At 38.5% G+C, this 22,641-nt stretch overlaps 1 protein-coding gene across 1 annotated transcript in view; it reads left to right on the top strand.

Annotated features, from left to right (window-relative positions):
* The first annotated feature begins 342 nt into the window (after positions 1–342).
* PPP2R5C (protein phosphatase 2 regulatory subunit B'gamma) overlaps positions 343–22,641 on the top strand; it is an 82,452-nt gene continuing 60,153 nt past the window's right edge. Inside the window, exons 1-3 of the mRNA XM_082000641.1 lie at positions 343–466; positions 2,149–2,214; positions 17,290–17,449. Of these exons, the coding sequence (XP_081856767.1) occupies positions 440–466; positions 2,149–2,214; positions 17,290–17,449 (253 nt within the window). The 5' untranslated portion in view covers positions 343–439. The remainder of the gene's footprint in view (positions 467–2,148; positions 2,215–17,289; positions 17,450–22,641) is intronic.

Below are 22,641 nucleotides of genomic sequence, written 5' to 3'. Positions count from 1 at the left end.
GAGAGGCGGATTACGGATTAAGGATTAGGGCTCGGGGGCGGCACAAACTCAACTCTGCGGGGCCCACCCCAGGGCGTGGCTGGAGCCACGCCGCCCGCCCCACAGCCCAGGCAGAGCGGGGAGAGACCCAGCCCCTCCGCCACCGCTCGGCAGCGTGACAGGAGGGGCGAGAAGCCGCCATGAGCCCCGCCTACGAGGTGACGCTTCGGGAGCCGCGGCTCACGTGACGCGGGCAGCCAATGGGGAGGCAGCTGTCCGCTCACGGCGGGCGGGGGGGCGGAGGAGGAAGGGGGTGGGGGGAGGGTTGAGGCCGCCGCTGCCGCTGCTGCTGCCGTTGCTGAGGACGGGGATAGCGGCAGCGCGGAGCGGGGCGGGCGCAGCGCGGCGGGCGCAGCGCGGAGCCGCCGGGGGTTGCGCCGCTGCGGCGCGTGGGGCGGCCATGCCGAATAAAAACAAGAAGGAGAAAGTGAGTCGGTGGTGCCGGTGGGGGTTGCGGCCCCGCGGGGAGGCTGTGGGGCGGCAGGCCCCGCTGGGAGGAGGGGCCTGGGGCAGAGTGCGGCGGGGGGCGGCAGCGGCGAGTGGAGCTCGGAGCCCGACGCCGAAGGGGCCGGCGGGGCGCTTCCCGCCGCTGGGGAGAGCCGGGCGAGGGGCAGTCCCCTCCCCTCCCCGCTGAGCGCCGGCCCCCTTCCTTCCTCCGGTACTGGGGAGGGGGCAACTGCTGGTGGGGCCTAGTCCGGGGGGTGCCGTGGCGGACGCGGGGGTAGGTCCTGGTATCGTCTCGCCGGGCCCCGGGAGTCCGCCCCGCCGAAGCGGGGGCGCGGAGGCCGCGGTGGGCGGCCGCGGAGTTGGGGAGCAGCCGGAGGGAGGGAGGCCGTTGTTTTGGCGTGCGGGGGAGTGCTGGAGGGAGGGGATGGGAAACGTGTCCTCAGCCGTGCCTGGCGGAAGAGTGGGCTGGGAGGGGGTGCCTCCCGCTCTGGGGCCGGCCTGGGTGTGCTGGGGGGGTGAGGGGCAGGAGGAGGTGTTTTTCATGGCGGTGGGGAACGGAGGTGGGTGGGTGTCTCCTAGCAGCTGCTTGCCCGGTCCCCGTCCCGGGAAGTTTCAGTGCTGCGTGGCTCTGGCTGCAGTTGAAGTTGTGCTTGGGGGATCGGCGTAAGCACTCGAGGAGCACTAATCGCCACTCGGAATCTTTTCACCTCCTTTCCCTGACAATGGGAGAGAATCTAGCTTTGGCCTCGCTTTTCCCCGGCGCTCCCGGGAGTGACTTGTCTGGCAGCCATGAACGGGGCTTGCACAAGTAATTAATGTTCGCATTAAACTTCTAAATTCAACGGAAAGTTAACTGGATTGCACTTTATTGTATGTGATAGGCAATTAGCTATATGAGTGGAAGTCAAAAACAGTGAAGTATACGGTCTGCCTCATCTAGCTGCTATCCCTCTAGACCTTCTCTGTTTGGTTGACTTCTGCTTGTCTTTTAGTTTTCAGCATCATTTTAAAATTAGACGTAGAGAGGTTGGGTGTTGTGGTTTGTGGGTGTTTGTTTGTTTTAACTTTTTCACAATATCCTTCCCACCTTTGATATTAAAAGCATTCAAACTTTTCTTTATGTTTCTGAGAATAACAAATCTCAAAAATATGCTATGGGTGGAGAATGCAAGTTAAGTACAATGTTGGGAGGGAGAAGTAAGAGTTGTGGGTGCTTCTAATACCAGACTTTGTAGCCCCTAGAACAGACAAAATAACAAAGTGTAAAATGTGTACTGCACCGATGCTAGTTGCAAAACTAAACTGAATATAAATATTCCTGAAGCTAAGACCTAAGGCAAGGATGAGTTCGTAGACATTGTTCAAATCACTTGTATTCTTTGTGCCCACTTAGCCGTATGAGAGCTTATCTTTATATACTTTATGGGTGAATGTTGAGGCATAAATAAAATTCCAAAACCTTTCTGCAGATGATAAATGTTTAAAGCAGCTTTGTAGAGACTGATAGTTCAGTATTAATATTGTCCAATAAAATATCATTTTTGTTTCATCAATTTTAATATTCTTAGTGTCTAAAAATAACAAATTTCTTGACTTGAAAAATCTGTCTAGATTATCTTTTCACAGTAACTGAGATTGTAAAGTTTTTTGTTTTTTTTAAAGGAACCTGCAAAATCAGCCAAGAGTGGAAAAAGTGGCAAAGATGGACAAGATAACCAAGAACATGAGGTAAATACTAGTAAACTACATAGGTTTTTCCAAGAAAAATTGTTATAACTTTTGAAGAGTGTGTTAAGTTTTTCTAGATTGTAATAATTTTGGCATGACAGGTGGTTGTGGAACTAGTGCCCTAGTATTTGACAAAAAGTGTTTTTAAGACTTAAGGTGCTTTTGAAGAAGTTTATTTAGAGTAAATAAATGCTTGCTTGCTACAGTCTTAAACATCCATCTATTTCCTTCTTGTCATGAGGCATATGTGTATCTTATTGTCTAGTCTCAGTGTGAGATTTTGGGTTTGTCTTCTAGATCCTCATTGCAATTTTTCTCTGTAATTCCCAGAGCTCTCTTCTCTTGCACTGTCTATGTTGGCATGTCGGTTAAGTAGCCTGTTATGTTGTCACGAGACTTTGGGCTTAATCAAAGGCTGCCAGTTGTTTTGTGTGATTTCTTTTTATAGGTATACAACAGAGTGTTCCATTTCTGACTGATTATTCTGTTGTTGATGCTGGGTTTTTTTTTTTTATTTCCTTCTGCATTGCTCCCCTTTTTGCCCACCAGCAAGGTGCGGTGACTTGAAAGGGGTCAATTAAATCATTATTCACTCCCTTTCCTGTATTAATCTAGAAACTCAGAATTAATACATTTGCTTCATTTGGAAATCCACTGTTTAAGTGAATTCTGACACTTCCTTTAAATGTTCACACCAGCCTGAATGTAAAATGCTACACTGAAAAGCTTATGTGTAAGCCTCTAAACTACCTGTCTTGATACCAAAAGATAATGTTTGAGAACAAAATACTCATCCAGCTTTACCATTTTTTCATCCCCAAAATGACTGTCGGGGGTAGATGGATGTGAATATTTAGTATACTCCTTCTGATGCACTTCAGTGAGTTCTCATTTCTTTGTTGTGCAGAAAGATGCATGCTACTGTCATAAATTTATAAGATCATTAAAACTTGTAAACTTAAGTATTTTGGTGAATTCAGATAAGTGTGAGTTTTGGTGGAGGGATCTTAGTTGCTAAGAAAGCTCTTAGAAATAAGAACTGTTATCAGTGCAGATGCTTGTAATGGTGTAAATAGACATACTTCATTGTGATATGTTCTGTCTTTAACATCACAGCAATACACTGTAAAAAGAGTATTACTTCTTGGCTGTAACTTTAGTTCTTGCACAATGGTAAGGCTCATTGTTACCAGCATCTTTGCTGTACGTTTGTTGACTGCTTATTTTCTCAAGCTTCTGAATGACAAGCTGCTGAGACCAAAACTTACTCCTTCTTGGCACTTCTGGATAGACTGCTCCCGTAGTTAATTAGTGGAGAACTTTAAATGTTAATTGAAAATAGATATACAGTTTCCTAGTAATTTCTTTCTGTGTTTGCAGATCTAGGTTTTTTTTTACTTAAAATGTGAGTAAAATATGTGAACATAATCAATAGGAGAAGATGTTGTAGTGTTCATGCATTTTTCTTTTTCAGTTGTCCTTCCAGGTAGAATTCCCAATTAAAAGTACAGTTTACTCTTGTTATCTATGATACTTAATCACATGTGAGTAGGGACAGAATGGGAAAGAGACTGGGAATGTGACTGGCATATATACTATGATTGCCATTCCCAGTGGGCATTATTTATTCTCCCTACAATTTTGAACACCTCAGTACTTGACTCATTAACTTAATTAATAGAATAATTGCACACAAATAGTAATGTAGACTTTGCATTTTAATGTGGCTGGCTGTAATCACAGTGTACGTTAGCTGGTGCTTATATGAGCAGAAAGGAGGCTGTTTGTTAATATAGTGAAGATGAGTAAATACAGAAATATTCTGGAATGCACTGTTAATACATTTTAGGTTTGTGTTTTTTCTTTAAAGAAATCTGTCTTCATGTTTCCTTGTAGGTGTGTTTTAACATGGCTTTTTAAAAATCCTCTTCTTGAGTAGATTTGGAAATATGCTGGTTCATTTAATACTTTTTTCTTGAGATGCATTTAATGCATATGCTTTTAATGCAAATGGCAGGTTGTAAAGACTAGAAACTGCCTGCTGTTCAAAGAACAGGGACAACACAAGCAGCAGCATCCCACAGATACAAAAATGTGTATGTTGTGCATCCCACAAATAAAGAAATATATTTATTTATAGGCACTTTTATAGCACTTAACTAAATTCATGATGCCTTGGACTTCTATAGGAAAGTACAACATATCTTAATATTTACAAAAATGAACAAGTGTTTTTCCTGTCTTGCAGTCATGGCAATGAGATTTCACTTGAGTGAAACTGTACAGCAAGTCTGAAAAGGGATTGAAATGATTCAGGGTATGCCAGGGCAGGATGCCCATGCTAAAAGGGGGTAAAAGTGACTTAAGCTGATGCTTGTTTCTGTTTGTAAATGTCAGCAGTAGCCCCTAACATATACAGAAGTACTAAATAGTAGCTGCAGCACACAGGTGACCTCCTGAAGTAAATGTTTCTTCATTTAAATCTCAAAGTATCCCACTGTAGTTGTGTTTGAAAGCAAGGCCCATCTTGCCTATTTTCCTGTCTCTAGTATTCCCACCAAGCAGATGTTTAGGGAAAGGAATACACGGTGATTCTTTTTGCATTACCTGTGCCTTGGTTGCTTGATGTAATACCAAAAGAGCCATGCAACATGAGAAGAGATGTCCATGTCACTTCGTATTTGCTGTGTGGTCAGTAGCTGATACTCAAGAAGAGAGATTCAGAAGCAGAGTAGATGTATGGTCTTCCATCCTGGTATGCTTCTCTAAGTCAGTATGTGGCTTAGAAGGTTGCTTAGCTGAGGTGTTGTGGAAGACTGTTTTCACATTATTAATGATTTATTTGATTATTTTTTTTCCTAAGACCTGCTTAATCTCGCCTAGATTGGGAAGACTTCCATTACTTTGTCCTTCTCTGTTTCCATGTTCTGTTCTCCTTTTTGTGACAGAGCTGCCAGAATTGCACAGTATGAATGAGGTGAGGGTAATAATAATGTAATTATTCCAGTTTCCAGTTGCACATAGTGTTCATTTTATTGAACATAGAGCTAATATGATTAAGCTCCTATCTAACTATAGTTTGTAACCTGTTAGTAAACATTAATGAATTAGACTAAATACTTCCCAGAACAGTTGGATCTATTCCTTTCAGTATAACCTCTTACTTCAGTAATTAGTATTCTGGAGATATCAGTGTCTTCAGGTTGTGAACAAAGACTTAATCTGTTGTGTGTTGCTTTTCCTCTGTGTGGGAGTAGTGTCTCTTACTCTGGTAAAGTACTCGGGCAGTTTGTTTATCAGTGCCCAAAACCTACACTGGGAACATAAATAAGAAAAAAAAAAAAAAAAAAGCCCTGGTGTGGGGCTTAGCTATGCTAGTGCTTAGTAACTTGCGTTCATATTCCCTGTGACCTGGTCTTTGCAGAAGTTACTTGCCTCTCGGATAAGCTTTATTGTAGAGTTCTATTTTGTTACAGTGTATGGAGGCCTCTCTTTGAGTTAAGGCAGTAGTAACTTATGGTCCATCTAATTTCTTTAGAAAGAAGTGGCTTGGTAATAGTTAATGATTGTTGAGAAACATTACCATTTTCTGTCTCTATCAAAAACCTAACACTTCTAAAAATTCAAGTGTTTCTTACAGTACTTTAACAGTATTTTTCAAATACAACCACAGGGGAAGGAAGTTAAAATTTTAACTCTATAGACTCTTATTTCTGTCTGTGGGAATGTATGTGCTAAAACTTGCGCTTTTCACTGATGACTGAAATGGTCTAGGAGCACTTGGACAATTCACTGTTGTGGTTCACCTGGGGGATGGAAGGGTCAGAAGTAGCTGATAACCTTTCATCCAAGGCAGTAGTAGGTGACTGGGAGTGATAGCATCTTCTAGATCTAGCTGGATTGGTTTAAGAAGGCATGAAACTTCTAAATTTAAAATGGTATTCATTTGGAATCTAGGTGCTGAGTAGTCTGTAGAAGGCAGAGACTACTGCTCTTGTTTAAGAAAGTATTGGCTTAGTGATTTTTCAACAAATGAGAACAGAAATCGTAACTCTTTCTTCAAGTTCTTCCGTGCAGAACAGCAAACGGAAGACTAATGTGGTTTGAGGAGTGTGTGTGTGTTTGTGTGTACTATCTCATTGTTTCCATGTGCTGCCCTGGTTGTTTGTTTCTACTTTAAAGGTGTTTTTTTAAATACAGATAAATCAAAATGTAATAAATTACAAACAGCATTGGCCAGTTTTCTTGCCATGCAAGAAATTTCTTGATTTATTGACAGCATGTGTTGCCAGTGTGAGACTGTAATCACTGTTGAAGCCAATTTAAAAAAGCTTTGGTAAGTACAGATCCGTGCTTCTGTCCTGGCACTCTCACAGCCATCACTTTTTGGTAGGTTTATTAAACACTGGCAATAGCCTCCAGTGCAGCAGTTTTGTCAGGCTTTGTTTTCAGAGGTTTTTCTTCACAGCTTTGTGGACCCTTTTTTATTTAAAAGTTAATTTCTTAACCTCTGTTCAACATAGTGGTAATATTCTTTTGCGAGTGGTAACAAAATTACAGAAATCTCTTTTTAACAAGCCATCTTTAAAATACTTCAGGAAAAGTGTTTTCCTCTGTCTGAAAGTACCTTGGGAGGTGCCTATCCAGTTTTCTGTGATCCTTTCCTATATTAGCCAGCACACAGTGGTGAAAGACTATCAGTATTCTCATTACGTCCTTTGCTGATTCCCATTTACTTGTGCACATATGATTGCCAATGTCTGTAAAAATAATAAATTAAAAAAGGAACGGGGAGTAGAGTGGCATTGATGGTTTTGTGTGGATTTCTTAGCAGAGATCATATGTAGAAGTATCCTAATGTGAAAAGGAAAACTAGGAGTAGGCAAAAGCAATAAACCCAGTATTTTTTTTGTTAACAGGTTCCTGAGATCGGTAGCAGCAAGTTATGTAGAAAGTTGACTCCATATTTTCCATATACTGTTGCTTATTTTTCTCATGTTTCCTATTTATGATTTTCATTGCAATGCTATTTAAGATACTCTACCAGTTATTAGTAACCCCGAGAAACGAACATACCTGATCTGATCTTGAAGGTGACGTATGGAGACTGTTATACAATGTCTAGCTTGTGACTAGGTTTTTTTCTAAGTAGAAAAAAGAATTTCTGAAGTTACACTTGACAGTCTTAGCACAACTAAGTACGTATTAGGCAACTCATTAGGGACTGCAGCAGAGGTGCTTGAGGTTTGGGGGTCAGTGAGAATACCTTTCCAAAAGCTCTGGGGTTGTTTTCTCTACCTTTTTCACATGTATTAGGACTAGGATAGCTGCTAAATAATTTCTGGAAATATCTTCCTGCCACAAAACATTCTTTCAATCAGGTGAGTTTATTCTGTTTTAATTGTTTAATATGGTAATTTTTATTTGCATGTGATTGAATGTATGTATATTTATTGCCACTTGTATAAAGCAGCTGTCATTTAAGCTCTTTTTCTTTTTACTGTTGTTAGATGGGTGATCTCTGTCACTCAGTGGCATAGCATTTTTGGATGCATTAAGTTCAGTATCTTTGAGGTATAAGATTCTTCTGTGTTTGTTGTCCTTCATAGAAGCAGATGTCTTTACAAAGAGATACATTTAGCATAGATCAGATTTATCTTTTTAATTAATGCCTGAAGTTAAGCATTAATTTATTTATAACATAAACCAATGTTTTAAGGGGTTTGGTAGTACTCCCTACCATGCTGTCAATTTGGTGCCAGTTACATAGCCATTTAGGTAGGAATGGCTGATAGCCTGTAATAAAGCATCCCCCAAGCCCCCAGGTTTTAGTGGGCCAAATCAATAAGCTATGTTTGTCTCGTGTATGTTGTGCATAACAAACCTAGTTGTGCCCTGACTGTTTCTTCGGTACGTATTCAGTAATATGTCCCTGCTGGACTGATAGGCAGAATAGCCAGTGTTCCATGAGTCAGTCCCATGCAGTAGATAAAATTGATTTGGAAATTGATTGTCTTTCATTTGGAAGAAGAGAGATACTCATATTATGAAACAAATTTGAGATGTTGAACAACTAGTACTCTCAAGTTTGAACTGCAGAATGGCTATAAGTGGATAGTGCTAGACCTCCTGTTTTCTGAAACTTTCTATTGGCTATTTGTTTTTACTTCTAACATTAGCAAAACAGGACTTTAAACCAAAACTGCCTATAAAATCAAGATGTATCTTCTCTTCTATAAGCTATATAAATAAAGTCTGTGGGGTTTGGGGGCTTTTTTTGTTTGTCTTCAAACTGGTGCGCCAACTTATTTAAAAAAAAAAAACAAACTTAAAAACTAATTTTTGTCTATGGCTTGCAGTTTTGATTTTCTCTCCTAGAGAGAATTTTTTTAATGGATTGATATAACCATTGAAAAAATACTTATGTAGCAAGTGAATACACCTTTAGTACTAAATGAAGTGCTTATCTGCTAACTAGAAGGATGCACTCTGTGTTACTCTTAAAGCAGCTATGCAATATTTTAACTTCTGTAATTTTCTATTTCCAATTTTTATTGACATCTTGCCTTTTTGTTTTCGGGAATTGGAATTTCCTTCTTCATTCAAAGCAAATATACCTTAATACTGAATAGTGAAAGATGTTACCTTAACGATGCTTGTTATGTAACTTTAATGCTTTTAAGACTAATTGAATCGATGTACCAAATGTACCAAACGCTGCTGTATACAAGTATTCTGTTACCTCAAAAGAGATGCTTCTGAAAACAGGATCCTGTGCCCTTCTAGTTCTTGCACAAGGCTGACAACTACTTGTGTAACATATGATGTGTGAGATCTTTGGTTTGTGGCTTGTTATAGTACTTGCTATCCTCTGCTTCCTGATTGTGCTTTCAAACTCTCTGAATCCTTCCTGAATGGAAACACAGCAATAAAGGCAAAGGCTGTCCTAATTAAAAGGAGCAAAGTGGCCTTCAAACAAAGGTATCAGCAGTTTGTAAACTGAAGACATCCTTTGCATCCTCTGTTTCAAGTAATGTAATTTTTTCATAATAATTAAGGCCTACTGCTCCTTAAACTTTGGGAGGACTCAGATGTTGATTAATATATATGTGTAATACAGAATTATTAATAGCTATTCTATAAAGAATACAGATAGTAAGAAAAAATAGGTAGCTGTTGAATCCATCCATATGTTCACAGACCTCACAAAGACTAAAACTTGTTTGGTTTTTTTCCCCCCTCAATTTCATTTGAAGACAGAATAAATTTGTAATTCTACAAGTGGGATGGTAGGCTTCGGTTTTTTGTTAGTGTTATTTACATGCACACCCCAACAGGCTTTGGGGCTAATTAAAAAAAAATCTAGGAAAAGAATCCTGCCTCATTCCTGAATATACTTATTATTGTAATATTATTATTTGCTACACCTTTATAGTGACTATAATTTAATATGCTTCCTCATCGCTGCTCAGTTTAGCAGTCTGAAGTACTAACAAGTAAACTTTTCTAGTGGCATGTAAAATAAAAGCATGATGAGAGCCAAAGAGGACATGATTTGGTGTAACACTTCTTTAGAAGTGGTCAAGGTTATTATTATAGTACTAAAATGCCCAGGAACCTTGTCATGGGCTGTAATTCTCTTATATAGCATCTAATACAAACACCAAATTGGGGGGCCGGGGCGGAGGTTTCAATATGAGCATGTGAAGTGAGAAACCGTTATGAGTGAATTAGGGAGCACAAGAATACAGACATCACTGGTAAAGCAACATATACAGTAGCCTTAGCTCATCAGTAGCTTTATAAAATTAAAATTTACAGCAGAGTATAGGATTTGGGGCTTAAATGGGATGAGTTTGTGTGTGTGTTTTCTTTCAAATGTAGAAACCTTGCATGTGTATGCATATATATAAAGAAGCACAAAGGTAGTTTCTGTTGGGTATTTTTGAAAGTAAAAGGGTTGTTCAGGCTGATCAGAGAGAAATTACAAATTAAAATCAAGAACTAAAGTAATTTAAGCTAGGCCATCACTTTAATTCAGATTCTTCATCTCTGTATTTATGTAAATGTTTTGAAATAATACTTGGGACATTAGCTGGTTTTAATCATATATAATTAGCTAAGTGATGGTTGCAGGCAACAAATTTTACTTTTCTGGGGGCATTGGCTGCTTTGAAGTTTCATTATAGAAGATGCACTAAGAAACAAATGTTGCTTTGCTGCCTATGTTTGTGAAGTACCAGGTGCTCACTGATGGTGGTGTTTTGAGCAAGCGTGACACAGCATGAATCTGCTTACGGTCCCAGCCTGGGCACCGCATCATCTTTGCCAATACTCTGCGACCTCAGGGTGCAGATCTGATCTCTGACTGAAAGGGATCAAATGTCAGTTTGATCCTGCAGTAGACTAGTTGTAAACTTAACTTTTTTTTAAGGGCCAAATGGAAACCAAGCCTTATGCTGCTGATATTTAACTATGAATGTAAAATGAACAGTGGAAGAATCAAGGAGTCAGTACAATCACTGTCAAGGAGGCAGTACACCGCTGAGGCATCTTTGGCAATTGTCAGGATTGGTTTGACGTGTGGCAAGCCAACTGCGTTGCACAAAGCTGCGGTGATACAATTCTTTAGAAGATAAAATTTGAGCTGTATGTGTAAGCAGCTAACAGGAAATACAAGCAATGCTTTGTATTGTGAGAAATAAACGCCAGCAAGAAAGATGGAAGATCTTCAGCAAGTTGTAGTCTTCTGAAACAATCTGTGACTGTAAAACTTGCCATGAAGAGGGCCAGATGACCTTCACTGCTTGTAGGGAACTTCCCAGTCACTGATGCAATTCATCAAACTCTGTTGTCTCTGACAAAACACTGATGGAACTCCATAGTTAGACATCAAGAATAGCCAGCAGTAGCACTGCTTATATGTAAATGTAAAATCACAGTTGTTAAACAAGTACCACAAAGTAAATCAGTGAGTGCTGATTACAGTGTGCTAAAATATATAAACTTTGTCATCACCATCCTATTAAAAAGTTAATCTTTTTGTTTATCACTGTATAAACAGATCCTCAAAGCTTTTAGATGCAATCATAACAAATAAAAGCATAGTAACTTATACTGAGACTACCACTGTACTACCAGGTGTATCTCAACCACTGAGAGAATCTTTAATGATAATAAACATGCTTGCTAGAAGGGCAGCTGCAAAGATCATTATAGCAAGCGGATCCAGGTATCATTCTGTCAAATGATTTTGTTGAGGAAAAACAATAGAAATCAAAATTGCTGTTCGTGTGAAACCAACCAAAGCCTTCAGCACCATTAGCTGCATCTCCAGAAGCTCCTCTGTGAGTTGTCTATCTAAACAATCTTGTGGTGGTGAAACTACTGAAAAATAATGGTATAGTAGCAAGAATCTTCAACAAAGTAAGAACAGCAGAACTCTTTGCTGTCCAGAATGGTACCCAACAAGCATGTTGTTACCCTGCCTTTTTTTAACTGGATTGTTTATGGATCAATGACCCTTTTTATGTGTCCAGATGATTAAGAATCCATATCAAGCTTTAGATAGTTTTCAGTCTACAGAGACTCAATGCAAATACTGATTTTAAAGATTGTAGCTAGTTGCTCCATAACAAACTCCTTACCAGTGATTGGGCACTACTTGCATGAACTAGAATTGCTGCAAACTCTCTGGATAGCTCTGTCAAGCCATATCTTTTATACAACAATAACAAGGGTTTATTCTGATGTTGTCCTGTTGGAAGGCATGTTGAACTGGTGGTGGTAATAACAATACTTGGAAATCGGCTGACACATCCTGCTTTCCTGGTAGTGTGCTGTCTTCAACAATTTACCTTGGTCCCAACTGCTAACATAACACCACGAGCCCACCTCCTGCAGGTATGCTGTGGATATATTTACTGGGTTGATGGCTACTGCACCATATGCCAGATATGATCTGTCCCTGTTACCACTCCCAAAACGGAACAGTAAATGAAGATTTGCAAAGAGAGCTCTGCAGCAGAGTTCAAGATTCCTGGAGCGTTCAGAGATTTTCACACTACTTTGAAGTTACTGCAGAGAGGAAGAAACTGCATTGGAAAGCTCTTAAAAACCGCTTTCCACCCATTTTGTCTCCTTGATCTTTGATTTCAGTTCTCATTTCAAGAGATTAATTTAAGTTCAACTTCTCAGCCTAATTACATTGATTATGTATTGGGCCTCAACCTCTTACCCAAATTATTTTGATTGCATACTGGGCCTTCATACAGTTTTGAATTGAAGTTGTAAATGTGTCTTATGTTCTTTGTTTAGTTTCAGTAAATTGAATTTCAGTTTCACTGAAATATTTTAAGTAATAATCCAGAATGCTTTCATAGTCCCTTCTGAGGATGCCTTGGCAAGAAATGAGCTCTTCTGGGTACTATAGATCAGACCTCTGTTTATCTTAATGAAAAATAAATCCATGGAGGCTACTTACTATACCAAAAGGAAAAGAAAGAAGAGATTAATTCTGCATTAATATAAGCATTCTCCCCCTGTTCTCAGATTCAGACTGATTTTCACAAAAAGTGTTCTGTGCTTTTTACTCTGTGCGCCCGCATTTCACAGGGAGTCTTAATTCAGTGTTAATTGGTACAAGGTTCACCTGTCCAGATCTTGTAGTCCAGAGGTTTTTTTCAAGCTTCTTGCTGGTATGTGGCTTGCTGCTGCCATCCTGGGATGGTGTACACACTGATATAAACTTGAATTCAGTGGTGATAGTCATTAGGGGAAAGAAATTTGTGGCTTAGTGTTAGATTGATCTGTGTCAAGAAACGCTATACAGGATACTGGCCTAGCACCATGTTTTCTTCCAGCAGAGAGAGAGAATCTCTCTTGCCTTGTGCTTAGGAGGTGGTCTGATTTTTTGCACTAGTAAGCCATCAATTTTTTTTTTTTAATCTCGAATGACATGTGCATCCAGGTGATTTTATTGTCATCTTCAAATCCTTACCCTTCTCTGATCAGTTTATATTAGAAAGCAGTATGAAAGCTTGCTGTATCTCTCCAGCGTAGACTCCACTCTAGGCTTGGCTTGGAAACCCTCTTGATTTTGTGGAGCAGGAGACTGTGTGTTTTGGTCTAATTCGGTGATTAGTGAGTGTGCTTTTAAAGGTAAGATCAGACAGAGCTCTTCTGGTTGCCCATGTTTGGTCAAGGAAGCTTGAACACCAGTTTTTGGGTGGACTGTCAGAAAGGGAAGAATAGGGTCTTCTGAAAGACTTGTTGACATATGTGGGATGCAGGGTGGAACCTCCTTCCAGATCCCAGTACTCTCTCTCTTATGTTTTAGATGGCTGGCCAAAACCAAAAGTTGATGTGGGGGCTGTTTGATCATCAATGTAATTTGAAACGAAAAATTGGCTGTAACTGTAGATGCGTTTTGTCTACTCATATCTGTCTTTCCCTGTTGTGCTCTCATCTATACTTGCTGGTGTATAAGTTGGGGGCATGAAGGATCCAACTTTGCTCAAAACAGTGATGTTAAGACAAGGAATGTATCACATCCTGCTTGATGCAGGACGACTCAAGGGAAGAAGGGATGCAAGGACTGTCTATCTTGAACTGTTATGGCTGGCAAGAAACCTCCTTCTCTCCTCCCTGCCTTTCACTCTCTTCAGTTCATTTTAAACTTATTGAGAACTGAGGAACATAAACGCTGTTTTGCAATTGTTAAAAGAAGTAGTTAAAAATCAGAATCGCACTGGTCCTGATTGTCTTAATGTTCATAAAAGTATGTAAAGCTCTAGCTTTTAAAAACTAAATTGATCAGAAAACCTGAGGATTGTGTTTTAATGATGATTTGGAGAAACACATTCTCAATCTGACACTTTTTCCAGAGTAATTTGTAAACATTTTTAGGGGTTTATCTGTACTATCGGAATTGAATGTGTCTATGGGTATATAAACATTTGGGTAGGAGGGAGCTGTTTGCCAGAACAAGGGGAAGAGAAGGCATTTCCCATTCCAGTCGTAGGAAGAGAATTGCTAAAAATGTATCTGTAGTTTGACTCTTCTGAATAAGTTTAATTGTTCGCTGATGTAGCAGAATGTCCATCAGTTATTCTCAGCACCTGTGAGTTTCTGAAGCAGTTTGGTTTATTAGTGGGAGGAAGAGGTGGAGCTTGGCTCTTTGATCTGAACTCATGAGCACTGTACCTTCATAAAAAGTTAAGTTTGTTACCTTGAAACCTTTAGCAAATTAATACACAGAATTGTTACTCTGAATTTGTTTTCTTTAGAGGGATGTTTAAGATTGCTGAGCTGTGTGGCTTAAATTGACTTAACTCTCTTTCTCTAGGAGCCCCTCTATCCAAGGGCTGGCTATCGGCAAGCTCAGGAGTGCTGGGTGCTAGCACCATAGTGCCACTTGCAGAAGTCATTGGGTACAACTGTGTAGCGTACTGCTCAAATAATAATGAGCTGGAAACTGTCTTTTGGTATGTGCTGGCTGAATGACTGGATCATGACTGAAAAGCAGGGATGATCATGGTTGATTGTAGAAAGGAGGGTGAAATCTGTTGGATAAATTGGCCAGTGATTTGGGGCTAGAATTATGCTGGAGTCATCACTGCTAGATGGGAAGTTGCCATAGCAATGAAAAAATGCTTTCTTTCAACATTTCTAATTAGAAATGTTACCCATTCTCTTAAATAACCACTTTTGGCTAATTTTAGAATTTATCTGCAATTTACAATACTTGATTCCCTGAGGTGTGTGTTACCTTAGGATACCATAGTGTGCACATGTAAGTATATTACAATATATATTGTAATATATACATTACATGTGAGCGTTTGTTAATTTAAAATTGAGAATTTTTTGGGGAATAGAGGAAACAGGAAAGCGGCTTTTCCTTTTCTAAGTAATGAACAAAAAACAGGTGGCAGTGGAAGATAGCCAGTTCAGAAAAACACCGTTAGGCTCAAGCACAATATTGAAAGTATAGAATCCTGCGCAGTATTAGTGTTTATAATGCATCTTAATTAGCTTTTATTGTTTAATATATGGTAAGTCATTGCTTCCTAATTTTTAGTTCTGTCTTTCTTTCTGCTTAGTCTAGTCATAATTTTATTTGGAATCCTTTTTTTTTTTAAAGTTTAATTAATGGATAGAATTTACCTTGCAGATCACTTTTATTTCAGCAAAAAGATTTTTAAAGCATTTAGTGTTTGGAATTAAAAAATTAAATAGTCTGGAAAAATGTAATGCAACAGCTCTTAGTTGTACATTAATGCTTTTAACTTGCCTATATATGCCGTTTTTACTGAAACAAGTTCTAGAGTATTTCTGGTGATTTAAGACTTCTGGTGTTCAGTCTATTGTCTTGCCTTATTTGTTCTATAAGGCTGTAAGGTTTTTTGCTATTATAATACTAAATTTGCAAAATGGTCACGTTAGATGTGTTTATTGAAAAATAAATGTTGCTTTCAGTCTTATCTTTGGTATATTAAGAACTGTGTGTATAATATAATACAATTGTTAATCTATTCTTGAAGAGTATACATTTTTTTCCCAGTGATGCTACTAGAACAAAATTTTAATAAAATTACTGACTCAGACTCTGAAGGTAGATAAATTTATGTATGGTAACATTTCCACATTTGCTGAATGTGTATGTTCCCAGACCATATAGAAATTGCTGGTGAGTAAGCTATTCTGGAAATCCTTTTTAGAACATGAAGTGATTTCTGTTTTAGCCATGTTCCTATGAAGATGCCATTGATGGTGGTTTTGGGTTGAAGGTTGGACTTGATGATCTTAGAGGTCTTTTCCAACCTTAAGCATTCTATGATTCTATGTTATTTCATGCAGCAATGAAACCCTACTTCCATATCTACTATACCTAACAAAACTCTAATTAAATCCATTCAAACTGCCAAAGTAGAAGCATTACAACTTGATTTCCATCCTGAATACCATTCCCATCTGATTTTTTTTCCCTATTTCGTATCATGTGGGCACTTTCTGCAAAGGAGAATATGGTCTTCCCTGTAAGAAAAATGTGCCAAGGTATATTTTTCAGATGTGCGTGCTTCAGTGTAAAATAGTTTGCAAATGTAAAAGGCTTCTACAGCAAATTAAGGTCCTGTAAAATGAATTATAATACTTGCAGTAAGATTTCTTGCCCAACTGTTTCTGTACTCTTAGTGTAGGTCATTCCTAGATGTTTTATTGTTCTTGTAAAGAATGTTATGAAATTATTCATGTTTTAAAAGTAAACTATTGCCTACTTTAAACCTGCTTTTCCTACTTCTAAAAAGGAATGAGAAAGGCAGCATCACAAGTTCTAACAAGCTTTTGTTAATGATGCATTTTATTCAGCTTGAGAGAGCACTGTCAGGTGTAGTCTGGGAAATAACAGCAAACTGCAAACCTATAGGTGGGAACCATTTTTCTGGTATCATGTTATTTACTTCATACAGCCGTAATATACACTGTATATTTGTACAGTGACAATCTGATAAAGATTATTACAGTAAAAGCAACTTGGTCTAGTAGGCAGTAAACTGCTATAAATCTTCATATATGTTTTAGAAGCTGCTGAAGCTACTACAATAATAAGACTCGCTCCTTTAACTTTATATCAAAGCCTGAATGCCCTAGCCAAGCTTAGGACTCTAGCAGCAAGGCACAATACAAATAGGGAGTGAAAGGTTCACCTGCTGTAGATAGACAAGGTCCTGTGACCCCTTTGAAGCTGAAGTTAGACCTTGGAGTCCTAGATTTCTCAGGGAAAAGGTGAGAGTAGCTGAGGAATTACATGAAAATTTCTTTTCAGTTGGCTGGTAAGTTCAAATAAATGGGCTAGTGCATGTAGCAAGGTGGTCCCATCTATATGAGGGCTTTGGTACAGAAATGAACACTGAAAAGAAGGAACAAAAGAATAGATAGCTATACATTCAGAGGATGAATAGAGCAACATGATTAAAAGCTTACTTTCCTTAATTTATTTCTCTACCAAAATAGTCTTTAGAAGATTTTTCTAAGTTCAGCTGCAATTAACTGCTTTTGTTTCTTTTTAAACAGGTGTCAAACAAAAAATCAAACAGCACTCCTCCCCCAGCACAACTATCTAAAATCAAAGTACCAGCACCACAGACAGTACTGAAGAAGGAAAAGCGTCAGAGTTCTTCAAGGTTTAATGTTAGCAATAATAGGGAGCTTCAAAAACTGCCAGCTTTAAAAGGTATGTCTTTCTAAGTTAGAATGACTCTTGTGGGAGATCTTGGGCATGAGGCAGAGAAGCATCTCAACTCTCAACTTCTTATATCTGGAAAACATACATTATATATCCAGCATACATGCACATACTCACATGCTCAAACACATTTTTTTTTTCTTTTCTTTCATTTCTTATATGAGGACTTCCAGTGTGTTGCCACCTTGGCTATCAGTATAGGAAAAACCTGTAAGTTTCTTTAACCTGGAAATGGCTATGTGAAAATATAGTCACTCATGTTGCATAAAAGCAGAATATTTGGGCGCTCTGTGTAAAATATCAGTCATCTGTCCTCAGTAAAGCATGCTCAAACCCTACTTTATTTGTACTAAGATATATCTTGGCATTGTGAGGAGACCTGGTCTATTGCTATTTATTGGTCTGATTTTCCTGAGCATTGGTCAAGCAGAGTGGCGTCTTTTTAGTGACTATGAATTTTTCCTTTGTCAATTTTAAGGCTTTGTGATCTTTTAGAATTATATTTACTGCCATTTGTGCTGAAAAGATGACAATTGATGTGTCTTCTCTTACTAACACGGCTTTTATCTTTATTTTAGCTACTGTCTGTTGTGTAGGTACATGTTTGCATAGTGTGTTTATGGTAGCTTGTATTAGTGTTAGGGAGGAGTTTTCCAGGTGTGATCGGATTACTGATCTATCCTTATTAGGAACTGGTTTTCTCTGAAAGTTTATTTACAAAGGAGAAAAAAAGCTGTTTTGAAGTGTGATGCATACTACTTTCCAGTATTCAAAATTGGCAGTTAAAGTCTAAAAGATTGCTGAAATGTTGAGTAGTACTCTTGTAGGCAATGTGAAAATGTCAAGGGATAAGATTTTTTCCTCCAGTCATTGTTTTCATGATACAATGCATTAGTGTTTCTTGAAAATAAGAAACTCAGCTTCTCAGCCTATGTAAATTATACTGCTTTTCATACAGATCAAATTAGACTGCAATATTCACAAACACTGTTTTTAGAAAAAGAATATGAAATATTGTCCATCATGTTAGTATAGCAGCCTATATACAAGATGCCACTTAAATTTTTCAGGACTTAGCTGCTGTTTATTTAATTAGTGAATTCCAATCTATTTTATAAGAATATTTAGCACCACAAATTATGAATAATATGTCCTATGTTTTAAACTGACATAGTAGGTTCATGCACAAGCTGTCACATTCAGGATGTGACATAAGTAAGTGACATTGAATTAAAGTAGTGATTTTTATAAAAACTTATGCGTACAGCCTCATTGACTGGCATAACCTTTTGTTCAAAGACTCAGCCGCAAAGAAAAATGTTTGTTACTTGGTCTAGAACCTCCTTTTTGTCCTATTTTAAATAGTACGTTTCTGGTAGTGCCTGGGACTGTCAGCTCAGGGAGCCTAGAATGGAGCATTCGGTTAGAAGCAGAGTGGACAGTGAGCTGGAAATGAGAAAAATGAGTGCAGATGGGAGAGGGGGAAAGTAATCCAATTTACAGTGGGTGGAGTGAAGTTTTCGATCTGTTTCTACCTTGGCTCTGTTGCAGTTTAAATTAGTACGCCAATGAAGGGCAGAAGGGTGCCTGCTTGGACTTAAGAGCAGGGGGAGTAAGTCTTAAAAACTCCGTAAGGTACGTTCTGAGAGTGTTCTAGCGTTTTTGATGCAACATACCTAGATGTGAAGAAATAGTAGAAGTACTGTTGTGCCTATGTATTGTATTTGCCTTCCAGTCTGCAATCACTCCCCCTGCTCTCAAGTGAAACGAAAGAAAAGATCTTGAGCTTACCTCTGGTGGATGTCTGATGCTGCCTGTGTGTCCCCAGTGTATGAAACACTGGTGCAATTGCTGATCTAGTGATGGGGTAGTGATTACTACCTTTGCTAATAAAGCTGTGTCCAGTCTCATGGATTATAGCAGGTGTCTGTATAGTTGCTGTGCTCACTCATGATGTTATTCCCACCTATTAGGGTTGCTGAGAATGTTGTTGGCCAGTCACCCTATTCTCCTAATGCGTACATAGGTGATGTGACTTAGTGTGCATTTAGTGGATCGAGTGAAGCTGGGAAACTTTCTTTTTGGACAGATGTGTGTGCGGTCTTTAATGACTTTGAACAGGAGTTAAAGCAGACCAACAGGCTCTAATTTAAAGGACTGAGGTGACTTAAGACAAGTTTGATTTCTGTGAGGCTCTGGGAAGAATGTAGCATTTCTTCAGGTTAGCTGTGTTTTAACCAGCTTCCAGCCTTCAAACTCCAGTTATTTGTAATGGGTGGCTGTATTTCTATGGTTGCAGTACCTGGGAAACCGTTCTGCTATCTGTGGTAGAGCAAGATATGTGTATTTTCTTCATAAATTTTGGGTTGACTACTGTGTGGTGTGATGTACTTTACATGAGGTTGTATTTTAAACACAGCATATGGAATGGGGTTGTCTTCGCATATACATATTAGATCTGTGAAAGCTCATAACTCGTAAGCTCTAGAGGGCCTGCAGTATTGCTGAGATAACTACCTTGCTTCTGTGCCACAGGGCTGGAGTTGAGGCGAGTGGGTCACTTGAAATAGTGGGAAGGGAAAAGAGGACCTGCCGAAGTGGGTTTTCATCAAGGTTTCTTATTTAGCAAATACTTTGCCTTTTAATCTGAAAAAGTCACAGTTTTTGGTCTTCAGGCATGGTGCAAACTTTCTCTTGAGCATTGCATGAAAATGCTGAGGACAGGCTTCCGGAAATACCAGTCATGTATTTCCTCATGTATATGAGGGCAAATGGGCTGGTATTAGGGTGGTATGATGTATAGTCATTGGAGCAGCTTACTATTAACATTGTACACCCTTGGTTTATTCATGAAATGGAGGAGCAGGATAGCTCAGATAATGCAAAAGGAAAAGGAAGTAAATTATGAGGTAAGAGGCTCCGAGAATAGAGATGAAGATAGAAAAGAGAAGTCTCTGATGCAATTGGTTTCTGCAGCATTGTGATCCATATATTAACAAAGCTGCAAGCTTGCAAAGCTCCCTGCAGCACAGTGCAATGCAACCTGATTTAGTTTGGGCAGAATAGGTAGCTTGTCTGCCTACAGATAACCCAGAAGTATCTCTGGAGAAGTGCCTTCAGAACTGTATCGAATGTCTTGAAAAGATCTTACCTATTTTCACCAAAAGAAAAATTCTGTGCCAACAAACTTTTGTTAATTTCTTATGTTAATTTCTGCTTAGCCAGTTCTTGTTAGCTACCATTTGTAGTACAGATACTTCAGTTACATGAAGTTGATTTTTTTTGTTTGTTTCTTTCCAGTTGTTTATTGGGAAAAAATTACCTATTGGCCTTAAAAGTGTGTTTTGTTTTATTATGACTTGAAAACTTCCAGATTAATGCTTTGGTTATATCAAATGTAAATGGCAAAGGGTGTTTCAGTCTTCAGAAACTTAACAGTTTTTTCATTTTTTGCTTTCTTGACAAAACAGTTTGTAACTTAGGATATATTAAAATTGTTTAGAAATTTAGGAATGTTCTGTATGAGATAAACAGTGTAAGTATTCAATGTGAATATTTAATAACTATATTTTCAAAGTACCATATCCAAGCTTGTAGGCACCTGACCACTGACACACTGAAGTAGTTCGTGTTCTTTGCAACTGCCCACTTCAAATTTATGCAAGAAGCTTGAATTCACTGTTACATTACGGATTACTTTTTTTCATGGCTAATTAGCAAATAATTCCACAGTGTCTGTGATTTTAGTTTGTTCTGTGGTGGCATTTATTTCTGGTGATGTTGATGGGTCATCTTCACTCTAGTTCTTGATTCTAGGTTACCCCTATGAACTTCTGACACCCAAATACTTTATGTACTGAAAAAAGCTCTAGCGCTTGAATGAGAGATGTATATGTGCTACTCATCTAGCTGTGTTCATTCAGTTTTGAGAGGGAACTTTTGAGAGTGTCTTGATATGTAATGAATTGCATTCTTGTTGCTTGTGTGCCTGACAGTTGCAATAGTACGTTTTCACTTCAGCTCTCATGGAGTTAGTATCCAGAGACCATCATATGGATCAAGTTTCTAAAATTTTAAACAAAAAAAAAATTACCTGGGTCATTATTTTTTCTTTTTTTTTTAGTTAAGTAGTTGCATTTACTTCCAGACCTAGCTGTCTCTTTTTTCCTTCTCTTAAATGCATATTAAGAAGACATTACCATAGAAAAACATTTATAAATTTTATAAGCTTAGTTTACTATACAAACCATTAGGAGATCAGACTTAATGTTTTCTGAAACTTTGTGGTTAGTTTTTTTTCTAATTTAAAATAAAGATAAAATCTATTTTTCCTCTCTGATTTTATTGAGAATATAGTTGTCCCTTACCAAATGAGTAGTGTGCAAGTGGTGGCATCTGCAGGACTGAGGCTACTGCTGCGATGGACTCAGAATAATTGACCAAGATCAAAAAGGAACAAAAAAATAGAACAGCCAGCAGCGTGGCATTTTATAGCTGGTTAACTAGCAACCTAAATGTTAATGTGTTTCACTTCTATTCAAGATAGAAAGGCAAAATTTAAGTTTAATGATTAAAAAATGCACATGTTATTAAAAATGAGAATTTATATTCATTTTAGTAATAGAGAATTTATCTATTTAGTAATACTTCCATTACAGGTTGACAGGTTTTGTGTTTTTTTTCCCCATGGCACAGTCTTGCTAATTATGTATTTCTAAGTTGCTCACTTGCCCATTATGTAAATCTAGTTCATATGCTACAAGAGATTTTTAACAGTACAAACAAGTGAGTGTACTTGCATTTGTGCACGTTATTTTGCAAGGATGTGCTGATTTTTAGTAAACTGTGTAAATGTGCAGTGTTTAGTGGTAACTGTTGTACAAAGTGGTGAGATTTTTAAGGATGTGGTCTGAATCCCTACAATACATAAGAGAATGTTGCAATGAGAATTCTTAAATATAATACTAAGATGCCCTGACTGGGATAAAATCTTTTATACACTGTGAAATGCAATTCTGTCACAAATCTAACTTTAACCTGCAAGTAATATTCATTAATAACAATCTGTCAATCCTAGAATGACAAATCTTAAAAAAAATTTAAAAAGTCAGAGTTCCTTAATATTCTGAAGTGTTGCAAAATTTCCCAACAATCAGGTGTTAGTCATGCATATGTAAATT

The sequence above is a fragment of the Phaethon aethereus genome (assembly GCF_964289735.1).
Source record: "Phaethon aethereus genome assembly, chromosome: 5".
Classification (NCBI taxonomy): domain Eukaryota; kingdom Metazoa; phylum Chordata; class Aves; order Phaethontiformes; family Phaethontidae; genus Phaethon; species Phaethon aethereus.
The sequence above is the reverse complement of the archived record's forward strand: the minus strand, read 5'-3'. Positions and strand labels throughout refer to the sequence as shown.